The sequence below is a fragment of the Chelonia mydas genome, chromosome 2 (genome assembly GCF_015237465.2).
Source record: "Chelonia mydas isolate rCheMyd1 chromosome 2, rCheMyd1.pri.v2, whole genome shotgun sequence".
NCBI classification, from domain to species: Eukaryota; Metazoa; Chordata; order Testudines; family Cheloniidae; genus Chelonia; species Chelonia mydas.
Window position 1 is genome coordinate 227,617,338 of NC_057850.1, and position 13,925 is coordinate 227,631,262.

Consider the following 13,925-nt stretch of genomic DNA (forward strand, 5'->3'; position numbering starts at 1 on the left):
ATTTCAGTCAATGACTACAAAGTGAGGAAAGTACAAATGCAAGATTAATTTAGAAGCAGGGTCAAGGCTCTCCTTTCATTTCATTTCATTTGAGCAGATTGCAACTGTTTAACAGAAACCAATTAAGAGTTTCCCTCTGATAGGATTTAATGAGTTCTACTTGGTTTTTAAGAGTAAGATCTCACAGATATCAAAAAAATGAGAAAGATTAGAACATATACTCCACCCCCAGATGCTAGTGCAGGATTATTCCCTACAGTACATTTTCTAGTGCTTTGTGCAAACCATACAGTATCCCCCCCAACACATTATGCAAATGATGTATATATAAAAGCAAATAGACTATCCATAATTAGTACCGGCCTCAGAGGAGACACCTCATTCACCCTCAGTGAAGCAGTAGCAGCTGGCAAAAGGGAATAAAGAAATTGGAAACAAAAATAGGTCCACTACCTATCCTCCCAAGGGTGTAAACTCATGACTGCAAGCAAGATTCAAAACCTAAACAGCTGTTCGTATTTTTCAGAATTAAAGAAGGGCGCTGACATTGAACTGCATGTCTAGCACAAAGTATTTACTAACAGCGTGATCCATAACCGAGCTCCCCAAACTACAATGCCTATTCAGTCTAGTGACAGCCCACAATGCTTTGGGTAATGTAGTTTGTATAAGAGAGCTCACAGTACACAAGCTGTTATAACTAAAGACAATGTAAGGCAAAAACAGAGTTTGCTTTCAGCTGAAAGCAATTCATTTATATCCCACTGACTAACCCAGAAAGAAGCAGTGGCACTATTTGTACAGTTCCTCTACCAAAAATTAAGGAACTGAAGAAGGAAGCTTTGAGAGAGGGGACATGGATCTAGAAGGAAAAAAGGAAAGCTTAGCAATATCCTCAAAACATAGATGCAGCACTGCTACTAAGAAAATATAGAAGCAACTTTCTAAACATCTTACTTTTGGAGAGAGCATTAATGTTGCATCTTACAATGCAAAAATAAAACTAATAGTTTTCTGACCTTAAGAACAAAGATGAAGTCACAATGCAGAGCATATTTCATTGACATAAGGGCTAATGTAACCAAAATGCACCCCCTCTCTGGGAAAAAGAGTGTATTTTGATGTGGTTTTATGGGCTTTGTACACATTTATTAAATATTTATATCAGCATGGAATTGGGAGCGAAGAAGGGATTCTCTGTTTAGACATATTCATGTACAAATGATACAGTGGCTATGTTCATATTAAAAGCCAAGTCTTGTTTAATGCTTACTTTGCTGTAACACCCATTGGCCCCAAACAAGATCACGGCCCATTGTACTGTGCTGAACAACCTCACACAAAGACATAGGTCCATTTCCAAAGAGCATAAGTTTTAAGAAGTGACCTGTGAAAAGGGCATGGAGGACAGAAGTAGGTAAATATATATTATTTTGGTTTTTATAAACAGACAAACTAAGACAATTATCCCCATGGACCCTTCAATCTAGCCAAATAAATGAGGGCCACTACCTGTACAAGGTGAATAGCACACTGCCACCAAAGCAAGAACTAAGCTCAAAATATGGACTTTAAACCCCTGCATGGAAGTATATTGCATAGCTAGTAGCTCATATTAATAAGTCCTGCTATTGCTCTATTCAAAACAATGACAAGTTATTAACAGCTTAAATCCATTCTTATTCAACAGTTTCCTAAAAAAAAAAAATTACCGGTAATTCTATTTCTAGCCTATATAAAATAGACATAAAAACTGTACGGAAAAAAAGTCATTGAACGGTATCTATTAAACAAGCTTATATCTTTTCTGCCCCCTTCCAGCTCTTATCATTGGGGAAAAGAACCAGCAGCAGAGAACTGGGCTGTGGTGTCCAAATGGTTAGAAAATACGTGGGACAGCTTTTACTTTTTCAAAGCCATTTCTGTTACCATTAAACTACAAGAAGTGTCTAACCACTGAGGATGTTTTACACATTTTAAAGAGTATGCCAAGTTCAAAAAAGCATAATCCTGAAATATATAAACCATTTCAGCAGAACAAGTTTTCCCTGTAATCACCTCAATCATCTGTCAGAAAGAAAGGTAACTGGAATAAACAAAAAAGTTATGGGGCAGAGATGGCAGTGAAATGTCATTTTAACATTAATTGGTAAATTTCAGATTAAAATAATAGATTTACAAAAGTGAACACAAACCCTATCCAGGCTGGGCCGCAAACTTTGTTTGCACCAAACCAATTAATAAACAAAACACAGTAACTATTTAGACATCTCCTGCTGCAGTGTGTACAGGTGTATTATCTGTGCTCAGCACACATTAGAAAAAACACACTAAGTTATTTTGCATTCAGAGAGGTTAGTGATCTTGCAGAATGGATCCTAAGTGCCTCCTACAAAAGTGCTAAGTACTCTGCTTGGCCCCTTGCATGGCACAGGGTCCAAAATCCTTAAGGATAGCTATCAACTAGGCTTGGTGGAGGTGGGGATTGCCTAACCTCTTATCCATAGCTGTATTAGAAGGCTCTGCCTATACCTCATCTATATTAGCCCAAGATAGTACCAAAATAGAAATTCTTTATATTTCCAAACAGGTAATGTTTTCTGCCATACAAAGAGAGTTCCAACTTCTACTCTATTTTCCCCCCGTGTAGGTCAAAAATAACTCCTTTGAAATCAGCGTCATTCTAGCATGACAGAGCAAAACTTGACCCAGCCATTTTGAAAGCTGGCCACCACCCTTTTTGGTAACTTTGGAATTTATATTATACATATTTATTCTCTGATTGAAACATGTGCATAACTTCATATCACCACAAATTACACACACTTACTGAAAGGAGTACTAATCCTAAGAGACAAAGTTCTGTCCATGCATTCATAAACTTGTTATGAATCTATTTAATGTTTTTTTACACACCGGCTAACCTTTACAGTCCCAGATTCAACGATGTTCTGAAGAGGTGGTGCTTTCAAAGTAACAAGTTCAAAGAAAGTTTAAAGGGTTGACCACAAATACGTCCATAAAGTTTTAAATATTATGCAAACACTCAGTCCTTAGCTTACTAAATATATATACAGTATTTTGTGACTTGACACTTTGATTGGCTGTCAATTTTACCACTGTACTTCAGACTTCACAGACAGAAACCCTCCAGATACCTAGCCCTATTCGAGCATTTATTTCCCACTTAGAAAACTTTCAAAGGTTTCCAAGATAGCTGGTAGTTAAACTGAACAGAAACTTATCTTTTTGAGACCTCTTATCTTTAGATTTTAGTGCAAACATTTCTAAGAAACATAACTAAGTAATGCATTACTTGCTCTATATCTCCAGCATATCAAATCTTTAGCTAGCATAAGGGGAAAGGTAGTGGATAGATATTTTTAAAAAGGCCTGTGATAATATCCTTTGGAGTTCAGAGCTGTGCTTAATAGCTTTTACTTAAGCAAGAATACTAATAGAATACAAGTTTGTTCTCCAATACGGAGCTTGTGGTGCATCAAAGAGCGTCTTTGCCTTTTATTTTCTATGCAGTAAACAAATTATAATCAGCACACACCCGTATTACCTTTGATATAGAAGCAGTAAGGTTATTTAAAATAAACATGAAGCTTTTTAAGCTATGAAAGTGGTGGTGTGGATGCTTTCTTCTCAGAGGAAATCCAAGATGGTAACCCCAGTGTGGATTATAATACACTAGAACCTCAGTATTACGAACATACTAGTCAAACACACTCCTCATTTGGAGCCAGAATTACACAATGAGGCAGTAGAGAGAAAAAAAGCCACATACTGTATACTGTGTTAAATGTAAACTACTAAAAAGTAAAGGGAAAGTTTAAAAGAAAAGATTTGACAAGGTAAGGAAACTGTTTCTGTGTGTGTTTCACTTAAAAGAAGACAGTTTAAAGCAGCATTTTTCTTCTGCCTAGTAAAATTAAGTGAGCTGTAGCTCACGAAAGCTCATGCTCAAATAAATTGGTTAGTCTCTAAAGTGCCACAAGTACTCCTTTTCTTTTTGCGAATACAGACTAACACGGCTGTTACTCTGAAATGGTCAACTGTAAACTTTTGAAAGAACCATAACATTTTGTTCAGACTTACGAACATTTCAGAGTTACGAACAACCTCCATTCCGAAGGTGTTCATAACTCTGAAGTTTCTAGTGTACCATACCAGTTCCATTTTTTAAACATGCTGTGTTCTCTTACATGCTGGGGATGGAGGGGTGGAGAGGGCCTTAAAGTGAAGGATCAGTGGTGACAGAGAAAGCTCAGTGATCACTGCCCCAGTTTGAAATTCTGTTTCTACAATTTCAAGAAGAGTGGCAGGCTGCCCTTTCACTGAAATCGCTTCCCTTTTCTGCCAGCTCCCAGTACTGCTCTCCATAGGAGCAGCTTTCTTAAATTCTGGCAGAAGTCTAAAAGCCCAAGTTTCCGATCTCTGCTCTCACAACAATCATTTCAGCAAGGGGAAGCAAAAGCAAAGAGGAAAAAGCCACCACACAATTAAAAACCAAGACAAGAAGAAAAACTGTTAAAGAACAGGAGAAAAATATGGATAATTAAAAAATTAAGAAATAATAGGAATTGTGCAGGGACATAGCAGAGTTGGGTAGTGGAGCACCCAACTACCAACAAACCAGGAGACTACTGATACAGTATGGACCTGCTGAAACAGCCAAGATGCGTGTCCTCATTCTCCCACTTGTGTGTGCATGTATACAGACACAACCCTTCTCATGGGATATTTCTTCTCTTGCCATAACAATCAAATCGTATTACCTTGCTTACAGAGGGCGAGGCCAAAGACTTGAAAGCAAGACTTGACAGTCACACAGGGTTTGGAAGTGTATTATTAACTAGCTAGGAATTATATCCTTGTAATTTTTATTGCAACTCAAACTCAACTCCTCTCCCTATAGTGAGCACAGGCTATGCTTCAGGACTTCACATCATGCCAACATCATCTGCATGTAAATCAATTTGCAGCCAACTATTAAATGTACACGTGTAATACTGAACTGTGAAGAGAAATTGCACATGGGTAATGGGGTCCCAAACTGACACAGTGTTTGTCACCATCTAGTCCACATAACTGTCATGTTGTCTTGTGTCAAGATGGCCACACTGTGAAAGAGACCCACTGTTAGCTGCAATCTATAATATTTCTGCAAACTTAAAATGCCTTAATGTCTGTAATAAAAGGTATTTCATTAATTTGTTTTCTTAATATCCCAATGCAAATTATCAGCCTTGCAAATCAAACGGTAATTCACACTTTAAAGAGCTTAATTCCATTTATACCTAATAAATTCTGTACACAACCCTAATTCGACCAACCACATAAGGGAGGAGGTCCCAAACTAGAAACACTAATCGCTTTTGTGGAAGCCTTAGGTCAAAATTATATTTTGTAAAGTTAGAGCCTAGCAAAAAACTCCTACTTCTAGAATATCCAGCAGCACGTAAATGGCATTAACTTTTCAAGCTTTGACGGATCTGTTCAGCCATCACATATGCTATCCACAGTTGTACCACTGTTGATTCGACTGCTGTAGTGGAGAATCTCAACTATACATGCTTATTTTCAACAGATAATTTGCCTGTAAAATGTAGCTACTACAGACTATCATGTCTATAATCGAAGGATTAAAAATATTTTCACATATAATTTAACCACAAACAATTAGTTCATTTGGTAATAGTGTACATATTAAACAATTACCAAGCGTCCTTAACATGATGGACTAACAACTCCAAAGGACTCGTTATGGTTTTCCATGCTAATGATGGGTGGATTATATGTAAACCTCAGCGCCAAAGATCCAATAGAGTCAGTATGAGCTGAATTACTAAGTAGTTTCATTTGTGCATTAAAAAGCGTAGTTTCTTCTCTTCCCATGAAGAGAAGTGATGCATTTTCCAAGAATTCTCAAGCTTTCAGTTATGCAGATAACTTTTTTTTTTAAATCATCAATGGAATTAACACTGTCACCACCCAGCACAAGCATCACAGTTTATCCACTAAGGTTATAACTAACAAAACTAAAGTAAACATATTCTGAATTAAGACTAACACTTTGTCCCAACCTCTCAACCTGTTGTACTAAGATATCACAGGGGTCTCAACACTGGGATGATCTTACAATACCATGGGTGCTCCTGTTATATCAAGGCACTTGAGTGAGTCAAGGCCAGCAGCAGACTAGAAACAGTTGTATTAAAAATAAATAAATAAATACATAAAACCCCACATCTTTACATTGCAACACTTCAGGTGACCTCAATGAAACAAAGCATTCTTGTTATTGCTGAAATTCAAATGTAAGGGTGGTTCTTCCTTAATATCAAGGACAGCCAGGGAAAAGAGGCTAGAATTTGTGCAGGCTGCAGTATAATAGATATACAGTATGTTGATTTTCTTATTGAACTCTGAATTAAGACAGTTCAACTGAAGCCATATACAAGAAGATCTGAATAAAGTCACTCTTGATGCTCAGTACTGATTAATTATGATGCACTGGGGGGCACTGAATGCTATAATACAGAGTTTCAGAGTAGCAGCCGTGTTAGTCTGTATCCACAAAAAGAAAAGGAGGACCTGTGGCACCTTAGAGACTTAGTCTTAGAGACTTAGTCTCTAAGGTGCCACAAGTCCTCCTTTTCTTTTTGCATAATACAGAGTGTAGAATGAAGGGTTTGAGGTGGGGGCCCTTCAAGCCAGGACTACCACTCTGAACAGGCAGTGCTACCATAAAGCATTTAATACACAGTTTTTAAACTAAATACACACAGGAACTCTCCACCAACAACCCTGGACATATAAATACGCCCACACAGACATTTAAACCAGAGCCGAGGGCAGCAGGTTCGTGGGGCTTCAGGGACCAAGCTACCAGCATATCCAGGAGTTAAAGGCTATGCCTACAGACCTTTCTCACTGGAAGGTGCTGGAGCTTGCCTGCAAAAGGAGAGGGGGGGTCCGCACACCAAGAGCACTCCAAAGAAGCCGGCAGGCCAGGCTGTCCCAGCCACTGATAGCCCGGGGGAGGGTGGGAGTAATGGGGGGGGGGGTCAGGCAGGCTAGGCTGCCCCTCACCCCGACAACACCCGAAACCTGGGGGAGAGGCCCGGCTGCCCCCACCCCAAGAGCGTGTGTTTGGGGCGGAAGGAGCCGCTTAAACTTTGCGGCGATCCCCCCTAGAGGGGCGGCGGCGCCTCCCGCTGCCGGGGACCGCAGATCCTGGCTCCCAGCGTCCCACGCTGAGGCGGGCGGGCAGGAAGGAGAGAGGCAAGGAGGGGGCGGCCATTAAACCAGCTCCAGCTAAGCCATTCCCGGGGCTCAGCGCCAGCCGGCCTAGCGCGGCGCACCCAGCCCCCCCCCCCGCCCCCGCCTGACGGGACCGCCCCCCTCCCCGCGCACCCCGCTTCTCCTACCGGGCGGCTGCTGCCTGCGGGCGGCTCGGTGCCTCCATCTGCCCCGGGCGGCCCCGCTGCCCATCGGGTCGCCATTATTTCATTCCCGGTTACAAAGGAGGAGCAAATCCTCTGGAGCCCTCATTGGAAAACACACGCTCGCCCGCCCAACGCCCCGCAGCAACCCGAGCCGGCCCCGCGCCGGGAACGGGGGGAGGCTTCAGGGAGCTGCCATGGGGCAGGGCAGGGCGATCCCCCTGGACTTCAGCTGAACTCCCCGGCTTCCACCTTCATGGCTGGCGAGGGAGAGAGGGGAGATGTGTCAGTGCGGGGGTAAAGCCGCCGCTGCCGCCACCCGTCCCTTGTTAGGCTAATTGCACTGGCTCGTCATCTTCCTCTTCCTCCTCCGCCTCCTCTCCGGAGCCCCAGACACGGGGGGAGCGGGAAGCATCCACCGCCTCCGCTACACACAATCGGCCGTGCCACTGGAGGGGGTGGGTACGTGACCCAGGGGTGTGGAAAGAAATCCCGCCGGCCACCGAGCCCCCCTCCCAGGCACGGCGGGGCAGGAGCCCGCCCGGGGCAGCGCTCTTGGCCGAGCCGAGGCAGGAAAGTCACCAACTTTGAGCAACTTCGGAGAGAAGGAAAAACGTCTCGGCAAAGGCTGCTGCAGGGAGCTTCCCGTTCCTCCAGCCAGGGTGGGGTCGGGGGCCGCCAGGCCAGCTGCTGGCTGGCTGCAGAGTTGCAGGGTCCCCGTCACAACCCCTCTGCTGCCCCAAAGGGTGGGGGGGGGGACCTCGCGTATTACAACGGGAGACGCCTAGCAAAGTCGGGGTTGTGATGGGGTGGGAGTTTGTATCAAACGCCCCCACGTTTCTCTGCATTAGCTGGAGCTATTCCTGATCAAAGCCACGCGCACAGACGCCTCCCACCCGGCCGCTCCTGCCCCGAGCTGCCCGCGCACGCGGTTAGGTTGAACGCACACGCACAGTCCCTAGCAGGAGCCGGAGCCGCCTGAGCGACTCCCTCGGGGGAGACGGGTCTGTGCCGCCTGGCAAATGAAAGCCAAGCTCGCACTCAATTCCCCCATCGTGGTGCCTGGGGCCATCGCGCCGCTGGTGCCAGCTGCGCCCAGATCGGCGCCAGCTGGGCGCTGCGTTCCCGGGCTGCCCGGGGGTGGGGGGAGGGTGCAGGAGGGTATTTTTCCAAGTTGGTTTATATTTTTAATAAGCGGTTTCTTGAAATTTACAACCGCTGCCTCGGGAACTGAGGGCTCCCCTGAGACCACCGACACATCCCCCTCCAGAGCGGCACGGCGTGACCCCCACCCCCAACACACCCGCGCTTGCCCGGTGCGGACAAGTCACAGAACACGGTGTGACCCCCCCACCCCACAACCCCAGCTCCTCATTGGGTGACGAGAGCGGGACCTGCCCCCAAACCCGACACCCGCTGCTCGCAGCAGGGTTCCCGCACCCAGGCTGAAGCGGAAGGGGCCAGGCTCCTGCTCCCGCGCAAAATCGCCACTCCCCGGCTCGGGGAGGGGACCCTGAGCTCAGCCCAGAACAACACACGGGCCCTTGTAGCGTCAGAAAGTGCCTCCCTGACCCGTCCCACCCTCAGATCCTCTCCTGGCTTGGCCGAGCCAACAGAGGGAGCCGTGGAGAACTCTTCACGCCCAGGGCTGGCCACAGAAACCACCGTAGCCCCATGCTCCGGTCCCCTTCCTCCCGCACCAACTCGCTGTTATCCGCGGCCCAGTCCTACTGCTTGGGCTAGCAAAACACAGACACCCTTCCCCCGCAAATTTCCAGGCTCTTTCTCAGATCTGCCTGCCCTGCACAGACATTAAAAACACAGCGACTGACCTACCCCAAGTTCCCCTCCGGAGCCCTCGGCCGCCTAACGTGGGCTCACAACCCAGGGAACCAGCTCCCCTAAAACACACAAGTTCCCTCTAAAGCCACCATCTGCCTACTGAGCTGACACAGCAGTGGGGCCAGGGCCCTCTTTCACAGCTTGCTATCTACAAATTTCCATCACAGGTAACAATAAACCTCGTACTCCCCTCCCCGCGGTCCTGGAGAGATTCCAAAACCTCCTGCCCAGCATTCAAGAGCAGGTGAATTAAGCCGAAAACAGTAACTACCCCAACTCCCTTTCCCTACTAATCACTCATCGCTCCTGGAAACAGACCTTCTGCCTCCCAGCTGCACTATATTTGTGTAATAATCTCTGGCGGGGAGGTGCTTCTCAAGTCCCATGCTTTGGGGTTCTTTGTGATAGTGGGTCAATAGAACTCATAATTCTCCTAATAAAAGACGTGAGGCCTTTGGTTTTACTTTTGTTTAAAGGTGAGAACACAGAAACTTTCTCCACTTCCAAATTCATTCAGCCTTGATTTCTTCTCTCTCTAGATCCACCTTTTCCTCACCTTCCTAAGCAAAGAAGGGTCTCCTTAGTTGAGTGTTTGTGCCCTACATAATGTTCTTCCCACTCTGATCTAGGGGGCCCCAGAGAAGAGACAATTGTTCCTCTCCACCACACAATATCTGCTCCTCCTGATAATATATCCAGAATGCCAAGAAAGGTGTCTATACTATTCAGTTCAAACCCAGAGGAAAAGATTTCTAACTATCCAAATATTGACTCCTTTTGCATCTATGCAAATCTCCCCAAGAGGATTTTTCCCACTAATTAAACAGAAGCCCCTTTCATATGGGTTGGTGGTGAGAACCACCACTGAAATACAGCCATCACCACCAACTAAACATGTTACACAACTGTAAGGAAATGGGAAATTCTGAAAAAGAGAACATGGATCAAACCTCCTCTCCTACAAAAAGTGGGATAGGATCTTTCATGTCCAGGTAGACCAGGCTTTGTTTAATTCAAAACTCAAATATTATAAGGGATGGTTGCACTCCTTGCAATTAGGGTTAGATTGCAACATTGGGCTCTGATTATGCAACAACTCATACAGGTGCTCAACTTTATGCACTTCCCTTGACTTCAGCTGGACTACTTATGTGCATAAAGTTAAGCATTTGACTTTTTGCAAGGGTGAAAAAAAATACTTTTCCTGTTAAGATGCTGTTATCCTAAAACAAAATAAACAAAAAAAAACCTCTTTTATTTTAAGGTTACAAACTAATCACTTTGCTAATTTTCAAAACAATCTATTGTGTTTAAAAACCTCTCAGATTTGTGCATATGCACTATAGTAACTTCTGCTACAGCAGCTACAATACTAACTGCAAATCTAAATTATCATAGTATCTACACTGGAAGTTTTCAAACTATTTTAATAGGAAGATTTCAACACAAATGAACTCTAGGCCTGATTGCTAGTGCCTTGAAGTATCTTTTACATCAGTGAGCAACATCCACCAGTGGAGCAATATCAGTGTAGCTACATGGGTGCAGAAAAACACAGCATAGAAAAGACCTCAGTTTTTATTTTCTTTGTATAGGTAAGTGTGATTGTAAATGCATGCACTCCAGCCTTAAGTTCTTTGTCCACAGAACATGTGTGGAATGGGCAATGGTATTGCAAGTTTCCACACACTACCCCTGGCCCAAATTCTGTAGGAATCACTTCTAGAAGTGAGAGGATAGTTCATTCTCCACACCATTTCTATTTTTGTCACTTTACCAAAACTACTAACTGTGGTGCCAGTTACAGACCTGATTCTGCCACCATTATTCACAGGGAGAACTACTCAATTCTACTGAGGTTCTTATACCACACCCATCTCCATGGTATCTGAATAATCTCTTACTCACACAACTAGTCCTATGAATTACTCATAAGAGTGGCAGGATCATGCACTATGACAATGATTTTTGTGTGTTGTATTGATTTTGAATTGGACTGAGACAACCAACTGATTTAACGTAAGCCACTGGGGTGGATGCAGACAGGCAGCTTGGAGCCAAAAGGCTCTGTGTCTCTTTAGCAATTCCCTGAACAATCCATCTAGTCCCCACCAGCTTAAAATATTTAACAATGTGTATGTGTGAACCTGTACCAATACAAACTTCCTAAGGTGTACTCACATTTGTTCCATTTTGAGCAATAGAATGGAACTTTCCTCATGCCTAAAGACTTTCTAATTAAAAATATCATCAGATACATTAGACTAACCCAAGAAATCAAAAACAGATTACTTTTAAATTAGTTATTCAAACATGAGAAATATATATTGAGTCACCATCTCTAGAGTTAGTCAACTGATTTCAATGAAGTCATTCCCTGGATGAATTTGGCCTATCATATTTGGTTGTATAATGAGATATATTTGCATTTAAAATGTTTCCAGAACCTTTTTCCTGTTGAGTACATAAGGTTTGCTTCTATATAGTTACAATAACTACATAACAGTTCAAGGAGTTGTATTTTGGCAATCTGTTTGTTACAAGAAACCCTCTTTAAACCAGGGCTGTTAAGGTTTTATACTAAAATCAATCAGAACTCTTTTTTTAAACTACAAACTACAGCAGGTAATTTGGATAAATGTTTAAATCACTAGTGAAGCTGGTATAACTTTGAACCTTCAAAATAACCCTCAGCAAAAATTACTCTAGTTTTACATAAAACAAACAGGTGTGGTTAGGCAGTAATTACAGTTTTATCAAAAGTAGGGTTGGTTTTATGATAACTATAAAAAGGAGTTTGTCCACACCAGCCTTTTTTCCCCACATGGTCTAGCCAGAACAAACCCTCTACAGCTGGTATTTTATTTATTTTAATTGCAACAATTATTTGTTTGAGTGTTGCAGGGAACACAATGGAGTGCACTACTGCAAGACTTCAAACCTCATTATGTGAACATGTAGTTTGGCTTTCTAATCTTTCCCCAAGATGCACAATGTATATGCGCAGTTAATGTGCACTTTTTCTGAAGTGTATGAAGCATGTTGAACTGTTAACAGGACTTACTCAGCCTGGGTTGGTTGCACAGCGTCAGTTAACTTCCTGAAGCAGCACGAGATGGGGATCACATATGTGCTACCCAACCGGGCACTGCTACCAAAAGTCTCTGAGTACAAGCAGAGGGGCACATGAACACCTAAAATGGAGCACCACAGAGACAGCACTCAAAGAAGAACTAACTGTTCTACACATAAAGTTATACTGCTATACTTCAGGGGTTTTTGCTACTTCATTATCTAGCCCCAAATGACGTCCTTTTGACACAGAGAGACAGCTTTCTCTCAAATGAATGAAAAGCATTCTGGTGCCTCCAATGGCAGTTTGAGAGGGATCCTCAGGGCCCAATTTGTCTCCGTCACTCACGCTGAGTGGTACCTTATTCTTCACATAGTCCCACCGAAATCCACCCCAGAAGTGTCCGTGTGAGACTACCCATCTGAGAAAATTACATCAATACATACCTTTTACAAGAATGAGCCCCTACTGTTCATCCTAACTAGGACCATCCCTTCCATTCATGTTCTGGGCTTTTGTACAGAAGAGACTGCTGGGTGTGCGAGATTACATGGGTTTTACGATATCAGTATTTGAGCCCCAACAGCAAGCCTGGTGCTCTGCAAACAAATATGACATGATCTGTATCCAAAGGAGTTCACCACATAGACCAGCCACAGACAAAAATTCATATTACATGGTGTACTGGGATGAGCTGGTTGCAGGATAACGTTCTAGCTAGCAATAGTATGCACAAACTGGGACTAGAAAGTGCCCATCAGAACTGATTTTAATTTTGACTTGCATTTCTAGACAGGAAAAGGAAAATTTACTGCTCCACTCTGTCACCATAAACAAAACTCTTACTTTTCATATTTTGTTGAAAGAAAACACAGTAAGATAAACAGGACATCATCAACATGAAAATAATACTTGTTTCTGACAGTGTCATAGTATTGTTAAAATAACTTCTTCAATTGCTGAAGCTGAAAGAAATTAGCAAGCAAAATTCAATTTCTCTGGTTTTTTTTTTTTTGAGTCTGTTGTTTACTCTGTGCTTTTGACAGAATTTTATAGGGAAACAATGAAACTGAGTGTGTACAAAGACATCCATCAAGGAAGAAACTGATAAAAGGCCCCAATCATACATGTTGAAGCATGTCGGCAGATCTCCACCTGTGCACACTGCCCCATTCAATCAGTGAGGCTCCATATGCAAGGTGGGGTCTGTCCATGCTTTGTGACTTGCAGGCCTGGGGACCCACAGGACAATCTTTAAAATAGGGGAACAAAAATACTCTTCTTAGAGAGTTGTTTAAGGATTTTTTAAAAAAATCTTCAGAATATTCTATTTAAAGGATACTGACAAAAGAAAAAAAACTAGGTAGACAGTGTACATTTAGATAAAACATTTTTCCATGGATCTAGATGTTTGTACAAACTAGGGAATGCACATTATTTTATTTTTATAGCTTTTATATCCATCTCTTTGTAGTAATTATATTTCACTGTAATTCTCTTGGTTTCTAGTGCATTCACGTAACAGTAAGGAGCCCTCCACTGGCCAGTATAATATC

General features: G+C 43.1%; 1 protein-coding gene across 3 annotated transcripts in view; it reads right to left on the reverse strand.

Moving 5' to 3' along the window:
* Positions 1 to 8,772, reverse strand: part of ARHGAP21 (Rho GTPase activating protein 21) — a 194,278-nt gene extending 185,506 nt beyond the window's left edge. The window contains exon 1 of one of the 3 annotated variants that reach the window (XM_027820951.3): positions 7,440 to 8,772. In XM_027820951.3, coding sequence (XP_027676752.3) covers positions 7,440 to 7,514 — 75 coding nt within the window. In that variant the 5' untranslated portion in view covers positions 7,515 to 8,772. The remainder of the gene's footprint in view (positions 1 to 7,439) is intronic. The other 2 variants (XM_027820952.3, XM_043541347.1) reach the window with 2 other exon arrangements.
* Between the last annotated feature and the right edge of the window lie 5,153 nt (positions 8,773 to 13,925).